Raw genomic sequence first — 25,296 nt, 5'->3', positions numbered from 1 at the left:
GGATATGTTCAGGGCCTCGATGTGAAGATACTTAATTACACAGGTAAATTTGTCTGTAATAGTCTTGTGACTTCACTGCTATTGATCAATAATTTTAAGAATGTTACTGAATTGCTTAAAATCGTGGCAAGGTGAAGCATCATTACCCCACAGCAGTATATACTGCCAGTAGACTTACCCAAGAGAAGCCAACACATCCTATTCCACCACACAACATATCTGCAAGAAGAGCTGGGAAGGAATTGGCTGAAGGGAAGTAGGCAAAAAAATATGGACTGTGCCAGTGAGTCACCTGTATTAGGAGAAAAAGAGCATTTTCAACTACTACAGGAAAAAAATGTCATGAAATCATGAAAGAATTTGAAATTGGTGACACAGAGTCAACAATGTTACAACAGGTGTAACGCTGGATCTCAGTTTTTAAAGAAGTCTACCTTTTCCTCATTTTTTAAATCTTACTTAGAAATAAAGCAATAAATTGAATTTCTTTCTTATACCCTCACCTCCCAACACCCCCAGAAATTGGAGTTCTCCACTTGTCTGCCTCGCGGACAAGAATTACACAGGCAGTGTGTGTTTTAGTGCAGAACACTGAGCTTCTGCTGCCGCTTTCCAGGACTCTCCATGCTATTTTGTTCTTTGATCTCTGTCATGGGAATGAATTAGCAAGGGCACCCTAGTGAGTTAGGGAGGTGATCCTCCCCCTCTACTCAGCTCTGGTGAGGCCACACCTGGAATATTGGGTGCAGTTGTGGACTCCCCAGTACAAGAAGGACATTGAGCTTCTAGAGAGAGCGCAGCAGAGAGCAACAAAGATGATTAAGGGACTGGAGCATCTACCTCATGAGGAAAGACTAAGCGAGCTGGGCCTGTTTAGTCTGGAGAAGACTGAGAGGAGATTTGATCAATATGTTCAAGTACCTGAGGGGTGATTGTAGGGAGGATGGGGCCAGGCTCTTCTCAGTGGTGGCCGCTGACAGGACAAGGATAATGGGTGTAAGTTGAAACATAGGAAGTTTAATCTCCATATGAGGAAGAACTTCTTTACTATGAGGGTGCCAGAGCACTGGAACAGGCTGCCCAGAGAGGTTGTGGAGTCTCCTTCTCTGGAGATCTTCATCTGCCTGGATGCCTCCCTGTGCCATGTGCTCTAGGTGTCCCTGCTTGAGCAGAGGGGTTGGACTAGCTGATCTCTAGAGGGCCCTTCCAACCTCAACCATTCTGTGATTCTGTGAGTAGAGATCTAAACGCTTCCTCTATTAAAGCTCCTTCTTGCCCACATTATGGAGCTATTTATTTAAATTCAGACACCAAATTTGGCCAAACAGCCCCTCACCACAAAATGAAATAGTCCTTTAAGTATCCAATACTTTTATCTATGGAAAATTACACTATTCTCTCCTACACTAAATTGTGATTTATGTACAATTTCAATTTGTATGCACTATTATGAGAGAACACCACAATAACTGCGCAAAAACTAGTACATTAGCTTGCAACAGCAATAATAAGAATCATTTTGTGCAACCCCTATGCAATTTTTAAGAATCTCTGAGATGCTTTATAGTGCTCCACCTTTTGAATCTAATAAAATCTGAAAACAGGAAATGTACTGCCACATTGCAATATTCATTGGAAAAATAATGTGATATGATATATTTAGTACAAATGACATTCACATTCCAGATAAAGGCAAATATAATAAAACTGTGCTTCAAGAAGATTAGAATTCAGCAGAAGGTTTATAAAAGCCTTCTTTGGCTGGAAAGCCAGACACATCACTTAAACCTCGATTATTCTCATACTGTTTTTTTTTAATACTGGGGCTCTTCTGTTATAACTGGAGAGTAGTAAGAGGTTGCCTCAGCTCAGTGTCTTCCTTGCTGTTTTCTTCTGCATTCTCCTCTCAGATTAATTTCATCTTTCTCACTCCCCTCTCTCCCAGCCTCTGATAAGGCTTCTGGCTCTGGAGTTAACGCAGAGATTTCCGCATTGCACTCCACTGCATGCTGCAGATAGCCCTTGTATTTCTTCTTCTTTTTTTTCATGCCAACATCCGGCTCTTTCTTAAGGAATTGCTCATAGTAAGGGAAACCTTGTCCTAACTCTTGCATATGTTATCAGACACAGCTTTCTCCACTGCAGTGTATCCTGTATAATCATTCAGATGCCCCGTCTCTTGCAAATCAAACCCAGCCCAACACAATTTTCCAGTCTCTAAACTAGCTCTGTCCATGATATATTTAAGATTTTACTCTTACTGCTCACTGGGTGCAAAGCTGCTCAAACAAGGTATCCAAAGGCAAACTACTGCTGACAGTTTTGCCTTCTTTCTTGTAGATAGCCAGAATCTCCTCTTTACTGCAGCAATCTCTTTTAGAGCACTTGTGGCAAAGACTATTTCTGATTCACCATGTTAATGTCAAGGAGTGTTATCTTGTGACATCTCTTAGCCTTTCAATAATTTCTTTCCTTCCTTCTTTCTTCCCCCCCTTCTCTGCTTATTTAGGATTTCTGAGTAAGTTTGAATTGTCTTGGGAATCAAGATAACCCAATAGTGGAAGCATTTTGCTAAAAGACAAAGATCAGTAGGCCAAAGCAGTCATCTATATATGGAAAACATCTACACTGACTGTTAATACTCTACGCTGGATATTTTTTATGTAAAATATTAATTAAAATATTCCAGAACCAAACTATTTCCCCAAATCTTAAATGCACACTTTTAGTCCACATAAAGATTAGATTGTACTTTAGTAAGAAATTGGAAGAGCATCAGCTATGAATTTTAGAGATATCAGAGAGGCAAAAAAAAGGCGCATTTATCTGTGTGTCATTTTTCACAAAACAGAAAAAAAAAAGGGTAGGACACAGCTCTTAACAACTAGCAAAACTCAACAACCAGCCGTTACTGATAGGACCTACATGAACCAACTTTCACTGACATTCACCATCAGCCGGGGCTACCCTGTTCATCTCCCCAGCTATAATGCTCTGTGATCTGTCAGACTTGTGACATTCATCTTGGGCTAATCAAGTTAAACTGCTACTTGCTGGGAGCCATTTGTTTGATGAAACACTGCAGATTCTAGTTGCACCACTCACACAAAGCAGAAAAAGGCCAAAAGCCCCCTGGCAAGTGCAGCTGGTTCTTCCTCTCTCCCCCTGACTCCCCTTCACTCTTTCTCTTAGTGCAGCTGTAAAACTCAAGTCTTTTGCCATCCTGGAGCAGAAACACACATGCAAATACTGCAAAGAGCATGACCCTGATGATAATATTTTGTTCAGCCCTCTGCTGATAAACAGTGATAGACAAGTGTCTTGGGTTCAATAATTCTCACTCTAATACTTCTTGGAGTTAAATAGCTTAATATGTTTCCCAGATTTCATCTAATGTTTCCTTTTTCTCCGTGCCTTGCTTAGGCTGAAAAAGGGTCTACTTTTTTCCACAGATTGGGAATAGAGTTTGCTGAAAGTTTATAGCTTAATGACAATATGAGATGGGAAAACATCCCCTTCAATACTATTACTTAGAAGCACAACTGAACTTCATCATTTTTGGCTCTAGAAAAAGAGAGAGATTTCCCAAGAGCAAAGAAATTTTGCTAGACAAAGGTGTTTGCCACTGATATTTTTGTATCCAGATCTCTTCCACCCAGACCCACTGCTGTGATGATCGGAGTCTGGCAGTTGTTCCCTCAGGCCCTGTGATAATGCCAGGAATTTAGAACCATTTCAGTACTTACCATATGAAATCTCCATAAATAAATGTTACCACTACAAGCTCATAAATGCTTATTTTCCTAGGTAAAGACAGAATGCAAGGGAAACTGCATTATTGCTTGAGACAATAAACTGATTTTTGCTCTTCTGAATTTGTTGAGGGAAAAGCACTTTCACTTTTAAACCATAAGTATCAAATATCTGAAGGCATCCACCACAGTATAAAAGTCAATATGAAGGAAAAAAGAATCACTTATGGGACACTACCAGCTCTAAGCGAGGTGGTGTGACTGTCTTCATGTCAAGTCCAGATTCTGCAGTGGCAGTGATGTGCTGCACGTCGCCATCATCAACTGAAGCATGGGAGGCCTTGACCCACACCAAGTGTTGCACACCTAGCCTAAACCCCAAAACATACCAAAAGAGACAGGCAGGAAATGGAGATTCCTAAGACAGTGAAGACTGGAGCCTTGTGAATGCTGACACAAGGAGGATGGCTCCTGCTTCACTTGTTGATCTGCACCTACAGACTAGATGCAGTGTCCTGGTTGCAGCTGAGGGGCTGGGAGCTGTGTCCCATGGAGCATCTGAGCCTGCTGAAGCTGAGCCAGGGTGATTTTAACCACCCTGGCATCTGGTGGAGGGACAACACAGCAAGGCACAAGCAATTCAGGAAGTTTTTGGAATGCACTGATGACAGCAAGGAGCTATTGAAGGGAGATCTGCTGGATTTGGTGCTTAGAAACGTGGAAGAACCAGTCTGAGATGTCAAAGTCATTGGCAGCCTTGGACCATGAGATGGTAGAGAAGCCTGCAGGGAGGTAGCAGACATGCCCTTAACCTCAGGAGAGAATACTCTGGCCTCTTCTGGGCCCTACTTGGAAGGAACCCATGGGATAAAGTCCTGGAGTGAAAAAGAAGGGGTGGTTGATTTTCAAGGATCACATCCTCAAAGCTGTCCATCTCTACTAGCAGGAACTCAAGCAAGAGTGGAAAGAGTCCTGCATGAATGAACAGGGAGCTCCTAGCAAAGCCCAAAAGCTGGAAGGAAGCATATATGAGAAGGAAAGAGGGTCAGACAGGGTGTGGTGTGGGAGTCAGGGAGTCTCCTCCCAGGTATGGAAAAGAATTCTCTCCGCAGACTCTTCCAGCAGCGGGAAATCACGCGAAGCCATGGTCTCCACTCGGCAGAGAGCTTCCACCAGGAAGACTGTGGCGGCACAGACTGAACCACCACAGAAACATGCAGGTTTCTAGCTGTGGGGAATGCCTGAGCCTCTCCATATTACTGGGGAGTAGCGAAAACACAGCCTGCCTTAGTGTGAGCAGGTGGACGACCTGCTCAGTCTGATGGTGGAGCTAAAGGAAGAGGTAGAAAGGCTGAGGGCCATCAGGGAATGTGAAAAAGAAATAGACTCGTGGAGCTGCGTTCTACAGTCTTCCCAGGAAAGCCACTCTGAGAACCCCCCAATTCAGTCTGTAAATCCAGTACCCTCTTGCCATAGGGCAGAGGGGGCAGAATTAACAGTATTGAGGGATGATCAACAATGGAAACAGGTCCCTACTTGAGGTGGCAGGAGAACCCTTCCACAACCCACCTCACCTCAATCAGTGACCACATCCAACAGGTATGAGGCCCTGGAACTTGGGGATCAGATAGAGGAGGTCATGAACCAAGGCCCATCTAGGGGGCTGTCTACAGAGAGGCAGTCAGGCCCAAGCCCTGAGGCTGCTCCCCCTAAGGAGAAAAGGAGCACCCGGAAGAAGCGGCGGGTGATCGTTGTGGGTCACTCCATGCTACAGGACATGGAGGCACCAATATGTAGACCGGAGCCCTCATCCAGAGAGGTCTGCTGCTTGCCAGGGGCTCAAATAAGGGATGTTACAGAAAGGCTCCCAAGGCTTGTCCAGGAGTCTGACTATTACCCCCTGGTACTGTTTCACGTGGGCACTAATGATGCCATGGGGAAACTGAGGGATATCAAACGTGACTTCAGAGCCCTAGGGATGGCTGTCAAAGGTATGGGAGCCCAGACAGTGTTCTCCTCTATCCGATCAATGAGGGGAATGGATTCAAGGAGGAGAAGGCAGATATGGCAGATTAACAACTGGCTGCGCCACTGGGCTTGGCAATAGGGTTTTGGCTTCTATGACCATGGGACTCTATTTGATGACCACCAGCTAGTGGGGAATGATGGGAACCAACTCAGGAAGAGGGGCACATGTCTCTTTGCCGAAAGCCTGGCCAACCTGGTTAGGAGGGCTTTAAACTAGATGAGAAGGGGGAAGGGGAGTGTCACACAGACAGGGCAATCAGTACCACACAGCCTAGGTCAGACAGCTTCCAGTGGGAGTATGGTAGTGGGGTAGTGAGGATAGGAAATGATCACAGAGGGTCCTCTTTCACCCCTCCTGGGAAACCTGCAGGCTCGGTTACTTCCCTGAAATGCCTGTACACCAATGTGCGAAGCATGGGGAATAAGCAGGACGAACCGTAGATTTCTGTGTGGTCCCAGCGTCATGATCTCATTGGAATCACAGAGACATGGTGGGATAGCTAACACAACTGGAGCGCTGCCATGGAGGCCTATGTGCTTTTTAGGAAGGACAGGATGGGAAGGCGAGGTGGTAGAGTTGCTCTTTATGTGAGAGAGCGACTGGAATGCATGGAGCTCAACCTGGAGGCGGATGATGAGTGAGTTGAAAGCCTGTGGGTAAGGGTTAAAGGGCAGGCTAATATGGGAGACACTGTGGTGGGTGTCTGCTACAGGCCACCTGACCAGGATGAGGAGGTTGATGAGGCCTTCTATAATCAGCTGGATATTGCCTCACACTCACAGGCCCTGGTTCTCATGGGGGACTTCAACTACCCTCGCATCAGCTGGAAGGACAACACAGCCAGGCAAAAACAGTCCTGGAGGTTCCTGCAGAGCGTTGATGATAACTTTTTGACGCAGGTTGTGGAGGAGCCAACGAGGAGAGGTGGGTTACTGGACCTCGTGCTAACAAATAGCGAGGGACTTGTAGGAGATGTGAAGGTGGGGGGTAGCCTTGGCTGCAGTGACCATGAGTTGGTGGAGTTCAGGATGCGATGAGGAAGAGGCAGGACTGTAAGCAGCCTTGCAACGATGGACTTCAGGAGGGCCAACTTTAGCCTCTTCAGAGACCTTCTTGGAAAAATCCCATGGGCTAGAGCTCTAGAAGGAAGGGGGGCCCAAGAGAGCTGGTTAATTTTCAAGCGGCACTTCCTCCATGCCCAGCAACAGTGCATCCCTGTGTGTAAGAAGTCAGGCAGAGGGAGCAGGAGACCTGCGTGGATGAGCAAGGAGCTTGTGGCAATGCTCAAGCAGAAGAAAGTGGTATACAGAATGTGGAAAAAAAGACAGGCTCCCTGGGAGAAATACAAGAACCTAGTAAGGAAATGCAGAGATGCGACAAAGAAAGTTAAGGCACGTTTGGAACGCAATCTGGCAAGGGATGTTAAAAATAACAAGAGAATCTTCTTCAAATATATTAACAACAAAAGGAAGATCAGGGAAAACATGGGTCCGCTGGTGATGGGCACCTTGCTTATGAATAATACAGAAAAAGCAGAGTTGCTGAATGCCTTCTTTGCTTTGGTGTTTACCAAGGGCAGCCCTTTAGAGCCCCAGGCCCTAGGGACAAGAGAAGAAGCTGGTGGAGAGGAAGACTTGCCCTGGGTAGAGGAAGATTGGGTCAGAGAGCACCTAAGGAAACTCAATACCCACAAATCCATGGGCCCTGATGGCATGCACCCCAGAGTGCTGCGTGAGCTGGCAGATGCCATAGCTAAGCCACTCTCCGTTCTCTCCTCATCTTGGAGAACGGAGGAGGTGCCGGAGGACTGGACAGTCTTCAGAAAAGGCAAGAAGGAGAACCCAGGCAACTACAGGCCAGTGAGCCTCACCTCCGTCCATGGAAAAGTGATGGAACGTCTCATACTGGCTGTTGTCTCCAGGCACATGGAGGACAAGAAGGTGCTCAAGAGTAGTCAGCATGGATTCACCAAGGGGAAACCATGCTTGACTAACCTCATAGCCTTCTATGATGGAATGACCAGCTGGATAGATGAGGGGAGAGTGGTGGATGTCATCTATCTCGACTTCATCAAGGCTTTTGACACCGTCCCTCACAACATCCTCCTGGGCAAACTCCAGAAGTGTGGGATAGATGAGTGGACAGTGAAGTGGATTAGGAACTGGGTGGATGGCAGAACTCAGAGGGTGGTGACCAGCGGTGCAGAGTCTAGGTGGAGGCCTGTAGCTAGTGGTGTCCCCCAGGGGTCAGTCCTCGGTCCAGTCCTGTTCAATTTATTCATCAATGATCTGGATGAAGGCACAGAGTGCTCCCTCAGCAAGTTTGCTGATGATACCAAACTGGGAGGAGTATCCAATAGCCCAGAGGGCTGCACTGCCATCCAGAGGGACCTGGAAAGACTGGACAACTGGGCCGTGAAAAACCTCATGCAATTCAACAAGACCAAGTGCAAGGTCCTGCACCTGGGGAGGAATAACCCCAGACACCAGTGCAGGCTGGGAACTGACCTTCTGGAGAGCAGCTCTGCGGAGAAAGACCTGGGTGTCATGGTGGATGACAAGTTGACCATGAGGCAGCAGTGTGCCCTCGTGGCCAAGAAGGCCAATGGGATCCTGGGGTGCATTAAGAAGAGCGTCTCCAGCAGGTCGAGAGAGGTGATCCTGCCCCTCTACTCAGCCCTGGTGAGGCCACATCTGGAGTACCGTGTCCAGTTCTGGGCTCCACAGTACAAGAGGGATGTGGAGCTGCTGGAGAGAGTCCAGCGCAGGGCCACAAGGATGATCAGGGGCCTGGAACATCTGCCCTATGAGGAGGGGCTGAGGGAGCTGGGCCTGTTCAGCCTGGAGAAGAGAAGGCTGAGAGGGGATCTGATCAATGTCTATAAGTACCTCAAGGGAGGCAGTGAGGAGGATGGTGCTGGCCTCTTTCTAGTGGTGGCCACCGACAGAACTAGAGGTAATGGCCACAAACTGAAGCACCAGAAGTTCCACAGGAATTTAAGGAAAAATTTCTTAAGAGTGAGAGTGACAGAGCACTGGAACAGGCTGCCCAGAGAGGTTGTGGAGTCTCCTTCTCTGGAGATCTTCAAAACCTGCTTGGATGCAATCCTGTGCCATGTGCTTTAGGTGACTCTGTGTGTGCATGGGAGTTGGACTAGATGACCTCTAGAGGTCCCTTCCAACCTTAAGCATTCTGTGATTCTATGATTCTAGGAGCTAGAAGAGGAGGATTATAGAAATACTTTCTGAGCATGCAGGGGTAGCCCCTGAAGTAGAATCTGATAAGGCATGTGAAGAACAAGATGGGCTTCAATGAGCTTAGCAACAGCAAAAGAAGAAACTAGGGAAAATGTGAGCTTAATTATGATTGTGGTCACAGACTTGGTGACAAAGGACATGGAAAAGGCCAAGGTGCCCAATGTAATTTTTACCTAGGTAAGATTTGCCTTCAGGAGGCCTAGACTCATGAGACTTGCGGGGAAGTGTGGAGCAATTAAGACTTACTCTCGAGGAGGATCAGGTTAAGGAACATTTAAAGAAACCGGACACACATAAGTCCCCCTGGGATGTACCCCAAAGCACTGCAGGAGTTGGCTGATGTCACTGTGAGGCCACCTTCAAGCATCTTTGGAAGGTCATGACAATCAGGACAGTTCTCAAGGACTGGAAAAAAGCAAATGCCACTTGTGTCTTCAAGGACAAGAAGGAAGATCAGGGAACTACAAGCTGTTCAGCCTCTCTTTGATCCCAGGAAAGATGATAGTGCCTCAAACCCATTTCTAAACATTAAAGACAAGAAAGTGACTGGGAGAAGTCAGTGTGGATTTATGAAGGGGAGAGCACTGAATAATGTTTATTTTGTTTTTACTAGTAGGGCCTTACAGGAGTTTAGTTGGATAAGCTCAAGATTTTAGCTGGCTGAGTCCAAGATCAGCTCTATTTCTGAGAAGAGCTGGTGTGAAGAAAGCTAAAGTCAAGACCCACTCTACCTTTCTCCTTGAACAGATTTCAAGCTGAGGCTTTACTACTGGCCCCTGCCTATGCTACAGCCCAGCTATGCAGGAGCTAGGTCTGTATGCAGTCCCCTACTGGCATGAGTCTGACCTTGACCTGGTCCCACCAGCTCAGCTTTCTGGCTTCCAGCTGGCCCTTTCTTGGCCCTGGGTCTGCCTTGTCACAGCAGACTTGCCCCTCTGCAACCTGGCTCTGTGTTGGTTAGGTCACTGCTTACACCTGCCCTATTGCTGCCCTCTGCTCCCAGCTCACCATCCCTTGCAAGCCTGACAGGCCTCGTGGCTCCCTGATGTTCAACAAGGCTTTTTGACACTGTCTCCTATAACATACTCATTGGCACACCATTGAATCACAGCCTAGATAAGTGGGATGCAGGGTAAATACACAGAATTCCACTTAAACATGGGAAAAGTGTGTTTTTCTTTTTTTTTCTGAGGGTGGTCAAACATTGAAACAGGTTGCCCAGAAGGGTTATGGAGTCTCCATCATTACAGATGCTCAACACCCAACTGCCTCCATCCTGAGCAACCTTCTCCAACTGCTCCTGCTCTGAGTGGGTAGGTAGAACTTGACCAGTTTCCAGAGTGGTCAACCATTCTACAATTCTGAGTTCACCCAAGACTTCAGTACTTAGGATAAACAAGGCATAAAGAATAATCAGAAGCTTCTACAAGAACAAGGACTTATGTAGGCCTTCTTTTTATGTGTTTAAAACACTAATATTTCACATCATAAAAAAGGTTTAGATAGAGCATTTTTCTTCAGAATGTACTGTTTTTCAAAAGTCAACTTACTTGCAGGTCATATAAACATGAAAAACAACAACAAAAATCATTTTACCTAAGAGAAAACACGACATTTTGATGACATAATTGGAATGCAGTGTTTCACTTCTAATTCTTAAGCAACTTGGTTTTTTTTTTAATTGGCATTATTTTATTGAATGTTATCAAAACAGTATTCTGACTGGCTCAAGGCAAAATGCTCATGTTATGTTCTATCTATCTCAGACACTAACGAAATGGCTTAAATTTTTTTTCTCCAGTCAAAAAAGAAAGGTTTTCATAATTATTTTTCCAGGAACATATTCTGATCGGTTAGGTATGAGTATTTGGTATGAGCTGTCTTTAAAATGAACTACAGCATATGCAATATTAAACACACACAATTATATAGAGGCAAACAACTTTTGTATCTAGGAGCAGAAATGAAAGAATTTTCATGTGTTGGCCACATAATCTGCACTGATTTAATTCTGTTCGATTAAAACTTCAGAGATCTTTGACTAGAATAGACAGATTTCCACTGACTCCAGTGAAAGATTTGCCTGTGAAAGGACAGCACAGTTGGCTCCAAGGCAAACAAGATAAAAACATATCAAATATCAAATATTTACACTGGTCAGTGAAAAGGAACTGGTATTGCTCTATACTGACTACACACATTTGCAGAGCAGTGGTTCTATGTCTTGTCATATAGTGATCATATCACCTATTTATATCCAGAGAAGCAACTCAGATTGATTATTGCTGAGATCCAAAAGGAGAGACTCCTCATTAAGATTTACTAATCATCTGGTTTTCTTCAAGCTGCAGAGAGACCTTAAGAGATAAGCACGTATTCAAATTTTAAAAAGTAAACCATGAGCAGGAAAATAACAAGAAAGATTCAGAATTGAACCAATGTCAAATGCTTTGTTTTGCACAGTACTGATCTGTCTGAAGGATATTTAGGTAACAGCCGTCTGCCTTAAAAAGTACTTGATGAAATCAATATTTAGGAAAGTAAGTCAACAGACCAAGTATTGGGAAAAATAATTTCTGGTCAGCTCTGTAATAAAAAGATGTCTCAGGAGAGAGTCTTGACATTTAAAGAACAGCCTGAAGAGACATTTTATATAAGGCAGACTAGTAAAAAAGCCCATTTTATAAAATATTTACTGTGCTTTGCAAGCAGCAAAAAGTATCACATGAAACTGAAAGCTTTGCCATAGTCAATTTAAAGGGGAAAGAAGATTTCCAAAAGCAAGCCTCGCAAGGTATAAGAATGATTTGATTATTTTTAGCAAGAACAGAAAACATGAATGGTGTGAAGTGCTGGAACTTATTTAAATATGGATATGCAGTAGACTTGTGCCTCCTAAAAGCTAATTGTAGTGCCTCCTAAAACCTATTTGTAGCACCTAAAAGCTAACTGGCACTACAAATAGCACTACTGTTTTTGCAAGATTCAGCTGGACAGCTTCCACCCACACTTTCCTTAAAGCCTCTGAATATCTAAGTACAGTATTGAGTAAAAATACACTTTTTATACTACAGATCCATTTTTTCTTACCCCTGGCATAATGATCTTCTCAATGTCTTTAAAGACATCCTCAAAGCTCTCAGGATCCTGGGGTGCACAGTCTGGAATGAGCGGCCTCAGATATCCTGGTTCCACATCTGGGAAGACCTGTCGTTTATCTATCTTTTCCAGGTAATCTGCAATATAGTCCACCATCTCCTTCCCTCTCTTGCGAAACTCTGCAGCATCCATGGGTCTGGGAGGTAGGAGTTAGTATCAGAAAAGGCCTAGAAGAAAGAAAAGTGACTTTTGAAATAAAATATCACTAGTTTCAAAAAACTGACCTATTATTTAGGTGGTTTATAGGATGACTTATACCCTTTTTGCAAAAAAAAATAGACTGTGTGTTCTTTTATTTTTGCATATGAGGCCAAAGCCTGGACAATGTTGCATGCTGCTCACTCCTGTGTTATCTGGATATAGAAATATCTGGTTATCTGGTATAGAAGTAAATCAGGCTGCCAGAGCTTTAGTGTCTAGGTCGTGAGGCAGATTAGATTTTAATATAGATAGTCTATATCTTCATCTTAGAAACTCAGAAGTCAGACTGAATTCTTATTGCTACTGGTTTTACATATGGCTGTGACATCATTCCTGCATTATAATGAACTCTCCTGCTTTTGAAAAAGAGGTGATGGAAAAGCAGGCTGTAATAATAATAATAAGCTGTAATAACCAGAGATCCACTCTGCTGTCTCGTCATTTTATTAAAGCTACTTCTTGCCAGCTGTCTTACATCTAGATTTCGGTTTATTTACTCTTTACACTGGAAATCCACATGCTGTGTCTTTTACAGCGGAGCCTTATTCCTTACTGAGATTCCCAATACAAAACAGCTTAAGTTGGTCCATACTGTTTTGCAGGAAGATATGAGGTAGCACTGCCTAGGGATAGCTCTATTCCCAAGAAGCTGGGCCACAGCTGTGTGTGTGCTGTGAGCCAGACAGAGCTCAAGGTGCTGTACAGTTAGGCTGAAAGAGTTGTAGTTTGCATGCAAAGTGCTGTGCAAACATAAACTTACCTTGCTCGGCTGCCAGCTGCTGCCCACATGGCCCACCCAACTTTTGTCCATGTGTGGCTATGGGTTTTGGTTGCTCAATGAATGCAAAGTTGAGAACACAGCACCTAAGGAGCTTCTGAGTGTCAAACACTCACACTGATTAAGTGATACTGTTTCTTGCTATCTAGTGTGAAAATCAGCAAGTGAAATAAAGATGCTCACTGCTGTTGTAAAGTCACGTACCTAGCTATACCTAGTTCACATACCTAAGATTTTCACTGTGAATAAATAACTATATAAAGCACAACCTAAGTATCATGCACTTAAGGGAAAATTCCATAGATATCAATGATGACAGTTGAGGATTTATGGTGGAGGACATCATTTTGTGTGAAAAAAGACCTTTATGGGATTTATTGTATTTGAATTAGCACTGTCACATTCTAAAAGAAAGACACCATGGATGTCTTCCATCCCAGACACATCTCTAAGGCCACAAACAGAAGATGAGAAGTGTTTGTGTGGAGCAGCTACTGCTGCAATGCAAGAAGGCAGGCTGCAGCTGTAGGTCATGAACCACTTGGAAAAGTGGGGCTCTGCACAACAGGGACTTCAAGCCCACCAGGAAATTGCTGTGCTTGTTGCTATTGTGTTAGTTATATTTCTGTCTTTAACCATTACATAAGTGTTTATTTGGCACTCTGTGCCTTTCTGAGTGGAGAATTGGGCGCTTTCTCAGATCTTGCTGCTAGATTGCTGGAAACACATTGGTAATAGTCAGTACAGTCCTTAGAGGATTCTGGGGGGCAGTTGTGTGTGTCATCTCTGCTCTGAAAGACTGTGGTTAAGCAAGCAGTTCAGCATCTCCTCCTCTACAAGCAGGATGCTTCTATTTTTTTTCAGTACTCCCCCAACAAACCTTTAGAGTATTTCATTAAAATACATCTTTGATCACAGTTCAAAATTATAATAGCCTTTCTAAGTAAGTCTGTATGAAATGCAGTAATCAATGTGCATCTTCGCTGCAGCAATATAATTACATCCCAACATACAGTTCTTTGGTTTAAACATTTTCACCAGAAGAAATCTAAATATCATATTACTCTATTTTTCAAAAATATCTCCAGCTTAACTCCTAACTAAAGTGATCATTATTTATGTTCTTCATTCATCAGCTCATTGCTATAGTATGCTCTACAAACTTGCACATAGCAAACCAGTTTTTGGTTTTGTGTTTCCTTCTTTTTGTTTGCTTTTTCTTAGTTTTGTTCTTAGAGATGATCATTGCAAAATTAAGAATTTAATTCCTAATCTCCAAAGTAATGCCATTCAAGCAGTTTGTGAGCAAACTGCCTCAGGACTTGAGGATTTGGTCTTCCAATAACATTGCTGCACATCACTGACTTAACAGTTACTCCTGTGGACATCCAATGACCTGTTATTATAACACCAGAACAGATACTACTGTATTTTCAGTGGTTCTCTATTTTCATGAGAGGACATCATTTAACAAAGAAGTTTGTGTATCACTTGATCTTTTCTCAAAATATAAATGAAAGGGTAAAAATTAAAAGCATCATGTACAAGTATGAAGCAACTTACAATACAAAGATAAAAATAAAAGTGCTTTATCACTTAACCACAATATAGATATTATGTTGTACATTCTGTCACTGTTCTAATATTATCTAGATTTTTTAAATCTGAAATTTCTTTTCCAAGTAATATTTGTATCATCTTATTCCTACATAACATGTTGATATAATTTATTGTCATTTTTATTGTCAGAAGTTTGGACATAATTGTTTTGGGGTATCAGTTTAAGCAAATAAATAAAGTTGGATCTAAACATCTGATACATATTATGTTTTGTGCCTATCACCACTGAACAAAAATCCATCAACTCAATTTGACAAAATACATGTTTTATGTAATCACTTTGAGGTGTTATTTGTCATTTCCTAACTACGGTTCTTCCCAATACCTGGCCGGCTAGTGTCTCACCTTACTATTTTTTTTGGCTGCATTATTTCCCTTGTAATAAACTGTTACAATAGCACACACAATTCGAGAAAAAGGCTTAATTACAGGGGAAACCCACAGTTTTGCATGAGACAAGTAATTCACCTTGGAAGCTTAGGCATAAACAATGGGAGAACGAAGCATTCATCCCAAATCTACCATGATTTACTGCTGCAGTGTTAGAAACTGATTTTAACTAGCATTTAGCAAACTTTAGATAAAATGTTTCAGTTCGTTTTAATATACTGAAATACATAATTTGCTTCAACCTCAAGCAAAATTCTTCTTTTCCCCAGTGACAATATTGAGAAATTAAAATAAACATATCCATGCATCTTCTTTCCTAAAAAATCTTGGCTGTAAATTCCTAACCTACTATAATACTTGTATCTCTAAGGGACCCATAAAAGTGTAGTTCTTTATATAGTATATAGGAAAACATTTGTCTTAAGTTTTCCTTTTAGTATTTTGTACCTGTCCTCCTGTGAGTGACAAAACTCACTTGCTATCATTCCTATTTTTACTTTTCTCCTCAACTGTTCATTATAGATTTCATTTCTTCTGCTTAAAAGTATTACTTGCCATGGAAGCTGCATCTAGTAAACTGTGCATCTGACAACTACCATGCTTTCCAAATACTCTAAAAATGTTTAGTTACTTCGAATCTCTCTACCAGTACAGAATATTTCACTTCTACCTCTCACATGCCTACATAACATATGCAACAACCCAATGCATAGAGAATTCTCCTGTATGCCAGCAAGTTTTAAAACTACAATAGAAAGATATTTTCTAAGAAGGAAGATACCTCAGAAAATTTGTTCTTTAGAGACTGAAATTAAAATAAAAAAAATCAGAGCATCCGTATCTTCTCAAAGGTTGAGTTTTACAATCCAGGTGTGCTCAGGAAAGCGGCAGGCCTAGGTGTATTCTATTTTCACTGCTAATTGAAGCATTTCATTCATTTTCATTATATGAACTCTGTTAACAAGACTAAAAAGAAATCTCCCAGAAATTAAAAAGGAATTTCCCAGAAACTGACTGCTCCAGAGAGTTAAAGAGCAGCCTATCTTCTCCAAGGTCATAAGGAACAAGGCCCTGTGCATCCACAAACCCCATACTTGCCATGAGGAATTTTAGCATCTTCAACATCTACCAGCTCAATCCCAACTGAGGTGAACAAGGCTCCTCAGGAGGCGCCAACCTAATTATCAACCTCTACTACTTCACCGCTGAAGTCTGTACTCAAATTAATTATCAGCCTCAATCTGATTGGTAAAATACAAATTTATTAAATATACATTATGTTAGAGTGCTTTTGTTCCCAGTGAAAAGAAGAAGGAAAAAAATAAAAGATATTTTCCTCATCGTGTATGTTGTGGGACCAAGTCCCACTCTTCTCTCACAAGACTGAATTTTGTTATTAACTTCAGAAAGAAAAATCATGAATACATTTTAATGTATCTTTAATTTTATTCACACATAAGTGCTTTGCTCTTTAATTTTACTGGAATTTGTCGCAGGACAAGTATAATGCACAATCTAAACACATTATTTCTTTCTTTAAACTACCCTTTGTACCTTGGAGCAATAAATTGAGCAGAAAAACTTTCTGATTATACATGATTTCTGTTAAAAAATACATTGTCTAAAATTTTGCATTTTCTTTAGAATTGGTTTTTGATTCTAACCAAATATAAACTAAAAATATATATTATTCAAATACTAACAGGAAATGAAAAACAAACCAGCAGACAAAAAGAGGAAAGAGGAGGAAAAAAAAAAAGAGAGAAGGGAGGAAAAAGAGAGAAAAAGTGGAGATATATTTCACAAACTATAATTTTATGAGCAGCTGCTCTTCAGTTCAAAGTAAAACTGAAAAGCAGCTAACATCAATAAAATCTTTCAGCAGCTCTCATTAAACACCAAAAGAAGGAATGCATAGATTAGACACATTAATAGCACCTTAAACTGATGACTCCATTGGCTCAAAAATGCATTAACTGTATTTCTTCTCAATACATGGGACAAGTGCACTTTCTGTTCTGCCAACTAATTGTCACAGAGTCAAACATGATTTAAAGACTTGGGATATTACCACTGAAGCCAGAATGATATTTACTACTGAACACAACAAGCTGGAGGGTTAATTTGCTGCTGTTTGTTAGACTGAACTTCTACTATTGGCATTAGGTGCATTGCCTCAATAAGGACTTCAGGATGAGTTAGATTATAGTATGAGTAGAAAGATATGGTACGGTATCCGCTTGGTATTACCTTTATGCAGGCTGAAAATAAGGTATATACATAAAAGGCTCTGTATTTCTTTCAACGATTTCCTGATTAAAAATTAGAAATTGTGCATCTCTAGCTGTCACTTGCAAAGAGTCTGCAACTTACTAGGTTTCAGTTTTGAGGTCTTAACACAGTGAAGGGGGAGTGCTATTTCTGGGAAAAACCCACCCTAAAAAATCATGCATAGAAATTATTTGGAAAACTGTATTATTATAAACACTTGGAAGAGAATTTCTGAAGGTCTGCATGACTGTTCCAAACTGTAGCATTTGGAAAGACAAAACATGAACTTCTGGATATAGGGTATTCTGCCTAAATGTACATAAACAATTATAGCTCATTTACAGCCTGTATAAAAACAAGCAAATACCAAACGAGAGGTGCACACTACACTGCTCAAACTTAGATTAAAAACAAATTATTTCTGGGCATCCTAGTTTATGTCTAAAATTACCTTAGTTGGCTCTTTATTAGATACACTCCCCATTTCAGTAACCAGCCGCTGCATTACTCCTAATTTACCTAGGCGGATTCAATAACCCCAAAGCTTCTAAAGGACAATGGGTGCTACTTACAGCGAGTTGCAAAGGTTTTGCCTTCTGCCCTCTCTCTTCCTCCTGCCCCTCCGTGAGGGTTACAAAGCACAGAGGATGCAGTTGCCAGTCTATATAGGCAGAGTGTCCCTGTCCCCTCAGCCTATCACAGCCAAGTGCTTTGCATTTAACATTCAGCAGCAGCAGCAGCATCTCCCCCTCCTCCCACACCTCCTCCCAAATATATATCGGAAAACGAGCCACCCAACAGGCAAACAGATCCAACAGGGAAAGGGTTGTTGCCTCCATTCACTGTTAAGCGAAGCAGGATGTTTTCCATTATGTGAACTCTATTTGAAGTCCTACAGCGAGTGCGTGAGCACTTGCTTTCAGTGTATGCTGTGTGCTCTCTAGCATTTCCACTGTACTTGCTCCCGTTGCTGTAAAAGCAGCTCCCTGAACCACTTTGGTGAAATGTCCTTTTCAGGAAAGAAATATAGATATGGCTGAAACACCACTCAAGTGACTGCAAAGCAGCTCTAAATAGGTATTCATACAGATTAACTGTGTAGCAATAATCTGCCCATACACCTTATCTAACTTTTCCCAGCCCCTTTGTTTTATAACATGTATACTTAAAAGCAAGAATACATATTTTTCCCTCTCTCAATCCTCTCAAAACAAAACAAAACAAAAAATAACATTTCTGAGGAGTTTTCTTTCCTAGACAAGTACAGGTAACCACCTGTCATTTTGTAGTTAGCTCAAGCTTATTTTAAGAATACCATAAGCATTTCATAGTCCTGAACAGACCTGGGACAGCCACTTCTTCCAGACTGGTCTTTAGCACATGGGGATTTTTTTTTTTCTTCCTGGAAAAGAGAAAAACTCTCTTCTTACTTTGCCATTTTTTTAAAACTGTCATGGCCATATTTGCAGTTATTATGCTTCTACCCCTATTATAACTCTACTACAATTTTGAAAAAAAAAGCCTATTTGATGGAATGTAAAACAGAGATCAGATCAAGGGTTTCATTGTGCTTCTTGTGCTAGACTTTATTCTGTGATATGATTTGCTCTCCGGTTGTGTCTCTTATAATGATTTGTCCATAATCCTGTGAGCATCAAGAAACCCTAGAGTCAGTTGGCTCAGTTATTATTTTCATTACAAACCAACTCTATAGTGAGTAAGGGTACAGCCATGAAAAAATGGCACCCCATAAACTAGAGGATCTTTGAAGATTTGTCTTATACATTGGAAAAAAAAAATTCCTTCTTTTCAAATTTAGTTGGAAAGGCAGAAAATTCAATGTCCTGTGAGAGTGTAAGAGATACAGAAACTGAAGATGTCTTTAACAAAAACAGAAAGATAAGTCAATCCGGCTTCAACATTTTACTCAAATTACTTGCAAAAAGTAAAAAAATTTCAAAGGAAATTAATTATTAAAACTGGAGTATTAGGATGCTGTTTTACTCACTGACTGTTTTGAAATACCACCTCAAAGTGATATGATGTGTTTTTACCTTTCTACTCTATCTGTAGCTTGCCTTAAAAGCTGCTGGGATCAAGAGATACCTCCATCCTCTATTAAAATCATATTTATGCTATTCTTCATGAAGAAAAAGGAAGCAAATAGTAGGAGGTACAATAGATATGGTAAAAAAAGGAAAATTAAATGCCCTTCTAAACAGAATATCCCAAGTCTCTCTGTAATTCTAGTAATTCTTCTGGCTTTGTACATTTTTCATAGCTCTTCTCATGAACTGTTGACAGTACTCAACTCACTGCTTGACAGAATCCTTCTGTAGTGGACAAAATCAAGATCATTTAAGTTTTCTGTAGCAGATATTGGCTACGTGGAAACTGCTGTGGCCCTGAAAATTTGTTCCAGATCCTTGAGGGTGCTGGCTCTTTCACAAGGAATTTGTGAAGCACAATGAATAGAGATCTCACCTTTACTGTAAAATTGTTTCAGCATTTGAGACATCAGTATGTAAAAATAATAGATGATCCTGAAGGGCTTAAAGGTCAGGGCACATTGATAAGCAACCATCAGATCATATTATTCACAGCAGCTGATGGGAGACAGGCTTCATTCAGCACATTACGGCACACTGAGCTCCATCACCCCAGTGACAACACGCAGTGGTGCTGGGCCCATGCAATGATGCTCCCAATTTATTATGATTGTAACATCCTCCCTGAGCTCTTGGTTTCAAATGAGGTCAGAGAGATAACATGTTTGAACAGGAGGCTCCAACTCAGCACTAGAGGACAACGCAGACAATGTCTTATCGGTTGCTTTGCAGCCCCATGTGGCAGTTCATGTGCACAGACACGGTTCAAACCAGTGGGAGCTAAACTTGTGTCCATCTCCCAGTATTTTTCATTGCTTCCACCCTTATACAATATGGATTGGAAATTAAAAGGCAGTTCTCTAAAGTTTTTGGTCCAGTTATTACTAGCTGGCTTTACTCCTAACTTCACCGTTCCCTTCCTTACCTGTGCTAAATGGTACACTCACCTTGTACTACCCTCTTGGTGTGACTATAGTTACTGAATTTGGACAAAGTGTGTTTGCACTGTAGGCCATTAAGTCTAATGTTAATTAAAAACCTTTTTTGAGCTAAGGGCTCAAAAGGCTTTAAATTTGTTTAGATATGATCACTATCCCAGATGCTGAGCAAATAGCTTGAAGTAATGCCTTGGGGGTCACAGTAGCAAGAACTTTTTGCTCACTTTCAACATTTGTCGTGGAAGGAACAATCAGTGTGGCCCAAGCACAAGAAAAAGCAAGGGCTTGTTCCAAAAAAGCACTTGGTTTACTTCTGATCTGTGGTTTGATGCAGCTGTTTGCCGGGTGACTTCCCTTGCTTCTGCTCCTTCAGAAAGGAGAAGTAGTAATACCATGATGTCACTCACTGGCTTTAAGTACTTCCATTAGTAATAATACTGCCAATGGAAGAGAAAGGTGACTACAAGAAGGAAAAGAACTCTAAGAATCACTCAGATGTACTAGAATTAGAAGTCCATACAAATTCCATAGACAAAGTCCAAATCTGAGATGAGACAAAACAGAAGAGAATATTTTAGAAAAAAAAATCAGCTAGCAATTTTCTGGATAAAATAGATGGTTTGTCTACTTTGAAAGAAAGTAATAATTAAATAAAGCCCTCAGACACAAATAGATGGATTACACGTTGCACAAGTTTAAAAAAAAACCCTAAGTCTCCTGCAGAACATAAGTAGACTTTGCAACAGATTAGCCAGGAGATGAATTGAAGAAGACAGAGCTGACAAACTGGGGAAGTATCTGTCTTATCTTTTACAAATATATTATGTGCAATTTGTTTTCCCTATTCAGTTTGCATTGCTGTCTGTGTGAGCATGTGAAGATAAAGCACAGAAGCGTAAAAAGGAACTGCTAACAAAGTGAACAGAAGAATTTAAGCAGTGATATGGACAGACTCAAGCACATGGCTTCGGAGGAGATAACACACCATTTTCTGGTTCAAGTCAGGCTAAAGCATTTTACTCTGATGGAAGCAAACCTACAGAAACAAGAGGTTGTGATGAATTGAAGAAGTGCCAACAGCAAAACTGACAAGCTGTGAACAGTCATAGAGACAGCGAGAGCAGGCTGCAATCACAGTAGGCAGGTTCTTCCAACGCAGACAGGGGAGTAGTGTGTGCTCCGAACACAGGAGATGTGCTTCCCTAGGTGGAGGAAGACCTTCCCCTGCCGCGTATCACTCACAGAGAAGAGCTGGTAGAGCACTGGCCACTCTTGTGGAAGCTGCGGCTGCAAATGAACTGCTGCAAGGGCTTCACCACGAAAATCTTTTATCAGAAAAATGAGTTACGGCAGTAATTTTGTGATTGAAGTATTCTCTGAGCAAAAGCACAGACCCTGGTCAGGCATGAGGAACAGGATGGCCAGAGACACAGACAGCCTAACACAGAGCCTCTAAGTAATTTGCTCTGATCACTGTTTGCAATGTGACCGAAGATCATACCGCTTTGCATCCAGATGCATGTTGTCACAGGCTGTGATTAATGCATAGCATGTATGCGAGGATACACTACCATACAGTGCTCACAGTAAGAGCCTTGGCCACCAATATAAGCCTCAAGTAATTCCCTACAGGATAGAACAACATCGGAGTCTCCTTGTGTGTTGGTGCTGTCTGGACTATAGAAAGTACTATGACAAAGGATTAAATTTGTATTTCTTGCCCCCCTTCCCCGAAAGCTTGGATGCAAAAAAAGCTGCCCTCCGAGTCCCCTTCATGTGGTAATCTAAACTCCTTAATAGAAAATGCTAGCTGAACACCAATTTGGTGGAGAAATTGTGCATAATACACCACAGAAAAATAAAAACAAAAATAAAAACTTACAGAATACAGAGAGTTAAATTTTCTCCCAGAAAGCAAAATCACTTCATGCATAGCACAAACCCAGGGCTCCGGAAAAATCAAAGGGAATCGAACCCTCCACATCCATGGGTTTACCTGGTCATGGAAACATTAACAGCCAAATGAAAGATTCAGGCTGTGTTTGCTATCTGCTGCTTGGCGTTACTGGCTCCCTTTCAGAGGTGGCAAAGGGATATATTCATATGCATCAGCTGCATGAGTGCAACGTGTGGGTCTTCCTTGGGTAGAGACATTTAAACTAAGGCGTGGGGCTTGCTGCTGGAGCCGGTGAGCACAGATATGCTCCAGGCTGCCAGCTCTGGGACAAGGGGAGGCAGCTGCAGCTGGGAGGCAGAACGGCCAGGTGGGCCCCACGGCAGCCCGGGCTGCTGCAGAGCGCAGCCGGCCGTACCCTGGTGCTGCTTTAGCTTCCGCACCTCGGCTGATCACGGCCTTCGCATCCCCACTGGGAGAGACAGGCGCTCCTTTAGATGGGATTTAAAAGTGACTAGAGGAGACAGGCTGTTAAACAAGAAGGATGGCCCTATGATTCACCTATTCCTATTGTGCTCACAGACCCTAGGTGGAGTTCTTGTTTTTGAGTAAGTCCTACCATACACTTTGAGATTCTGGAGAAGTCCTCAGGACAACCTTCCATGTAATGTTTTGCTAGGAAGGCTTGTTCTTTTCCAGCTTGTTCTTTTTTTGTGTGTTGCCACATTTGATTCTGACTCCAGTCAGAGTCCATATGGCCTAAACTTAGGTCAGATTTAAAGTAACTGCACAACCTCATCCATGCTCTGGCAAAATCCCTGTCTGGTCAGAGGTACAAATTTTGAACCCTGGTGCACTGACGTCAGGAGCTGCCAGGCTAGAAGCAATTTGTGCTTAAGCCAATTTGACTTCTGTGATAAGTAATGTGCAAAACTTATAGGGCATTTTGAGATTTCTGCATTTTCCTTCTGCTAGTATTTTAAATCTAGAACTACCTATTTCCCAGTGAATTTGACTTGTGTCTCTTGTTTTGAGAGGCATCTCTTTGGCATCTGTTAGCAGGCTTTCATCAGAAGGAAGCGATTAAGAAATTACATGTTTTGTTCTTCTTCCGTGCTCAGAGAACAGGGAATGGATGGGGAAGTATGCTAAGAGAGCAGGAATCATTAGCACCATTTTACATTGTATAAATTGCAGAATATAATACAGTGAACTACCTTGAGTGCTCAGAACTGATACTGAATTCTGAGCAGTATTATTTTCAATGCACCCCTCTCAACAAGGCACCAAGCAAAACATATGCATATTGCCCATCCATCGAAGCAGAAACAAAGCAAGCTGCTCTACATTTATAATATTGGCCTGTGACTTATTTGCAAGTAGTTAAAAACTGATCATTATCTTTCTTCATACATGTGGTGATATGTAAAAATCACACAAGTGTTTAATCAGAATTATGATTTACTGTATCTTTCACAATAACATATAATAAACTCATATAATCAATAACAACAGCCTACTTGTTATAAAACTGAACTCTAAGAAAAATATTTACACTAATTAATCTACTATATAGAAAAAATAATGCTTAACTCACAGCTCTTCAAGTTTGTACAATGCACATTAAGCATATGGCAGGTCTGCAACATTGCTAAGATAAAGGCAATAACACAGTAATACAACAGCTTTATATATTCAATGGATACTTGTGAAGGAGAGTTTACTTCCACCGATCTGAGGATAACAAGCTGTGACGAAAAGCCCAACAGTATTTCTGGTTCCTCAAAACATTACACCTACCTTCAGCTCTGCTGGCTGTCACTGCTGCTACCCTAGAAAAGAAGCTGGGAACCTGTAATGACAAGGTGCCTCTCCAACTCACGTGTCGGAGTCTGGGGAACAGAGGATCCAGGAAACCTGCCAGGACTCGAAACGTTCACTGCGGCCTTTTGAGTGTGGAATGGGGATAGGTGAACTGTGGGCTTCCCTACAGTGAGCTGTATTCATGTCCTTACACAGTATCACGCATGTAAAACTAATTACTTCTTCCTAGGAGAAATGGGCTGAAGTAACTTAACTGGGATTGTGGACACAGTTTGCAGCGAACCTGAGAATAACTCACAAGTTACAGCACTGAGGGCACAACTCACTGTACTCACAGCTCAGCTGCAACCCATTACCCAGCACTATCTGCTTCACTATTTCTTACTATGACTGTTCTGCAGAATACCTACTGAAATAAATGAATGAGTCAGTCAGTCATTTATTCTCCTAGCAATCCCACCTCATACCATGAAAAAGGTGCTTCTAGGCGTACATTTCTCCTGTTTTTCTTATCATAGAATCACAGAATCACAGAATGCTTAAGGTTGGAGGGGACCTCGAGAGGTCATCTAGTACAACCCCCCTGCACACACAGGGTCACCTAGAGCACTTGGCACAGGACTGCGTCCAAGTGGGTTTTGAAGATCTCCAGAGAAGGAGACTCCACAACCTCTCTGGGCAGCCTGTTCCAGTGCTCTGTCACCCTCACTGTTAAGAATTTTTCCTTAAGTTCCTATGGAACTTCTGGTGTTTCAGTTTGTGGCCATTATCTCTAGTTCTGTCGGTGGTCACCAGTGAAAAGAGGCCAGCACTAGCCTCTTCACTGTACTTGTAGACACTGTTTAGATTCCCTCTCAGCCTTCTCTTCTCCAGGCTGAACAGGCCCATCTCCCTTAGCCTCTCCTCATAGGGCAGATGTTCCAGGCCCCTGATCATCCTTGTGGCCCTGCGCTGGACTCTCTCCAGCAGCTCCACGTCCCTCTTGTACTGTGGAGCCCAGAACTGGACACAATACTCCAGATGTGGCCTCACCAGGGCTGAGTAGAGGGGCAGGATCACCTCTCTCGACCTGCTG

At 42.1% G+C, this 25,296-nt stretch overlaps 1 protein-coding gene across 1 annotated transcript in view; it reads right to left on the bottom strand.

Moving 5' to 3' along the window:
* Positions 1-18,057, bottom strand: part of DDC (dopa decarboxylase) — a 54,636-nt gene extending 36,579 nt beyond the window's left edge. The window contains exons 1-3 of the mRNA XM_010220890.2: positions 18,030-18,057; positions 12,129-12,364; positions 179-292 (exon numbers count right to left, since the gene is read on the bottom strand). Of these exons, the coding sequence (XP_010219192.1) occupies positions 179-292; positions 12,129-12,329 (315 nt within the window). The 5' untranslated portion in view covers positions 12,330-12,364; positions 18,030-18,057. The remainder of the gene's footprint in view (positions 1-178; positions 293-12,128; positions 12,365-18,029) is intronic.
* Between the last annotated feature and the right edge of the window lie 7,239 nt (positions 18,058-25,296).

Source organism: Tinamus guttatus, unplaced genomic scaffold (genome assembly GCF_059628265.1).
Source record: "Tinamus guttatus ecotype Peru unplaced genomic scaffold, ASM5962826v1 Tinamus_guttatus_pri_ptg000535l, whole genome shotgun sequence".
NCBI lineage: Eukaryota > Metazoa > Chordata > Aves > Tinamiformes > Tinamidae > Tinamus > Tinamus guttatus.
The sequence above is the reverse complement of the archived record's forward strand: the minus strand, read 5'-3'. Positions and strand labels throughout refer to the sequence as shown.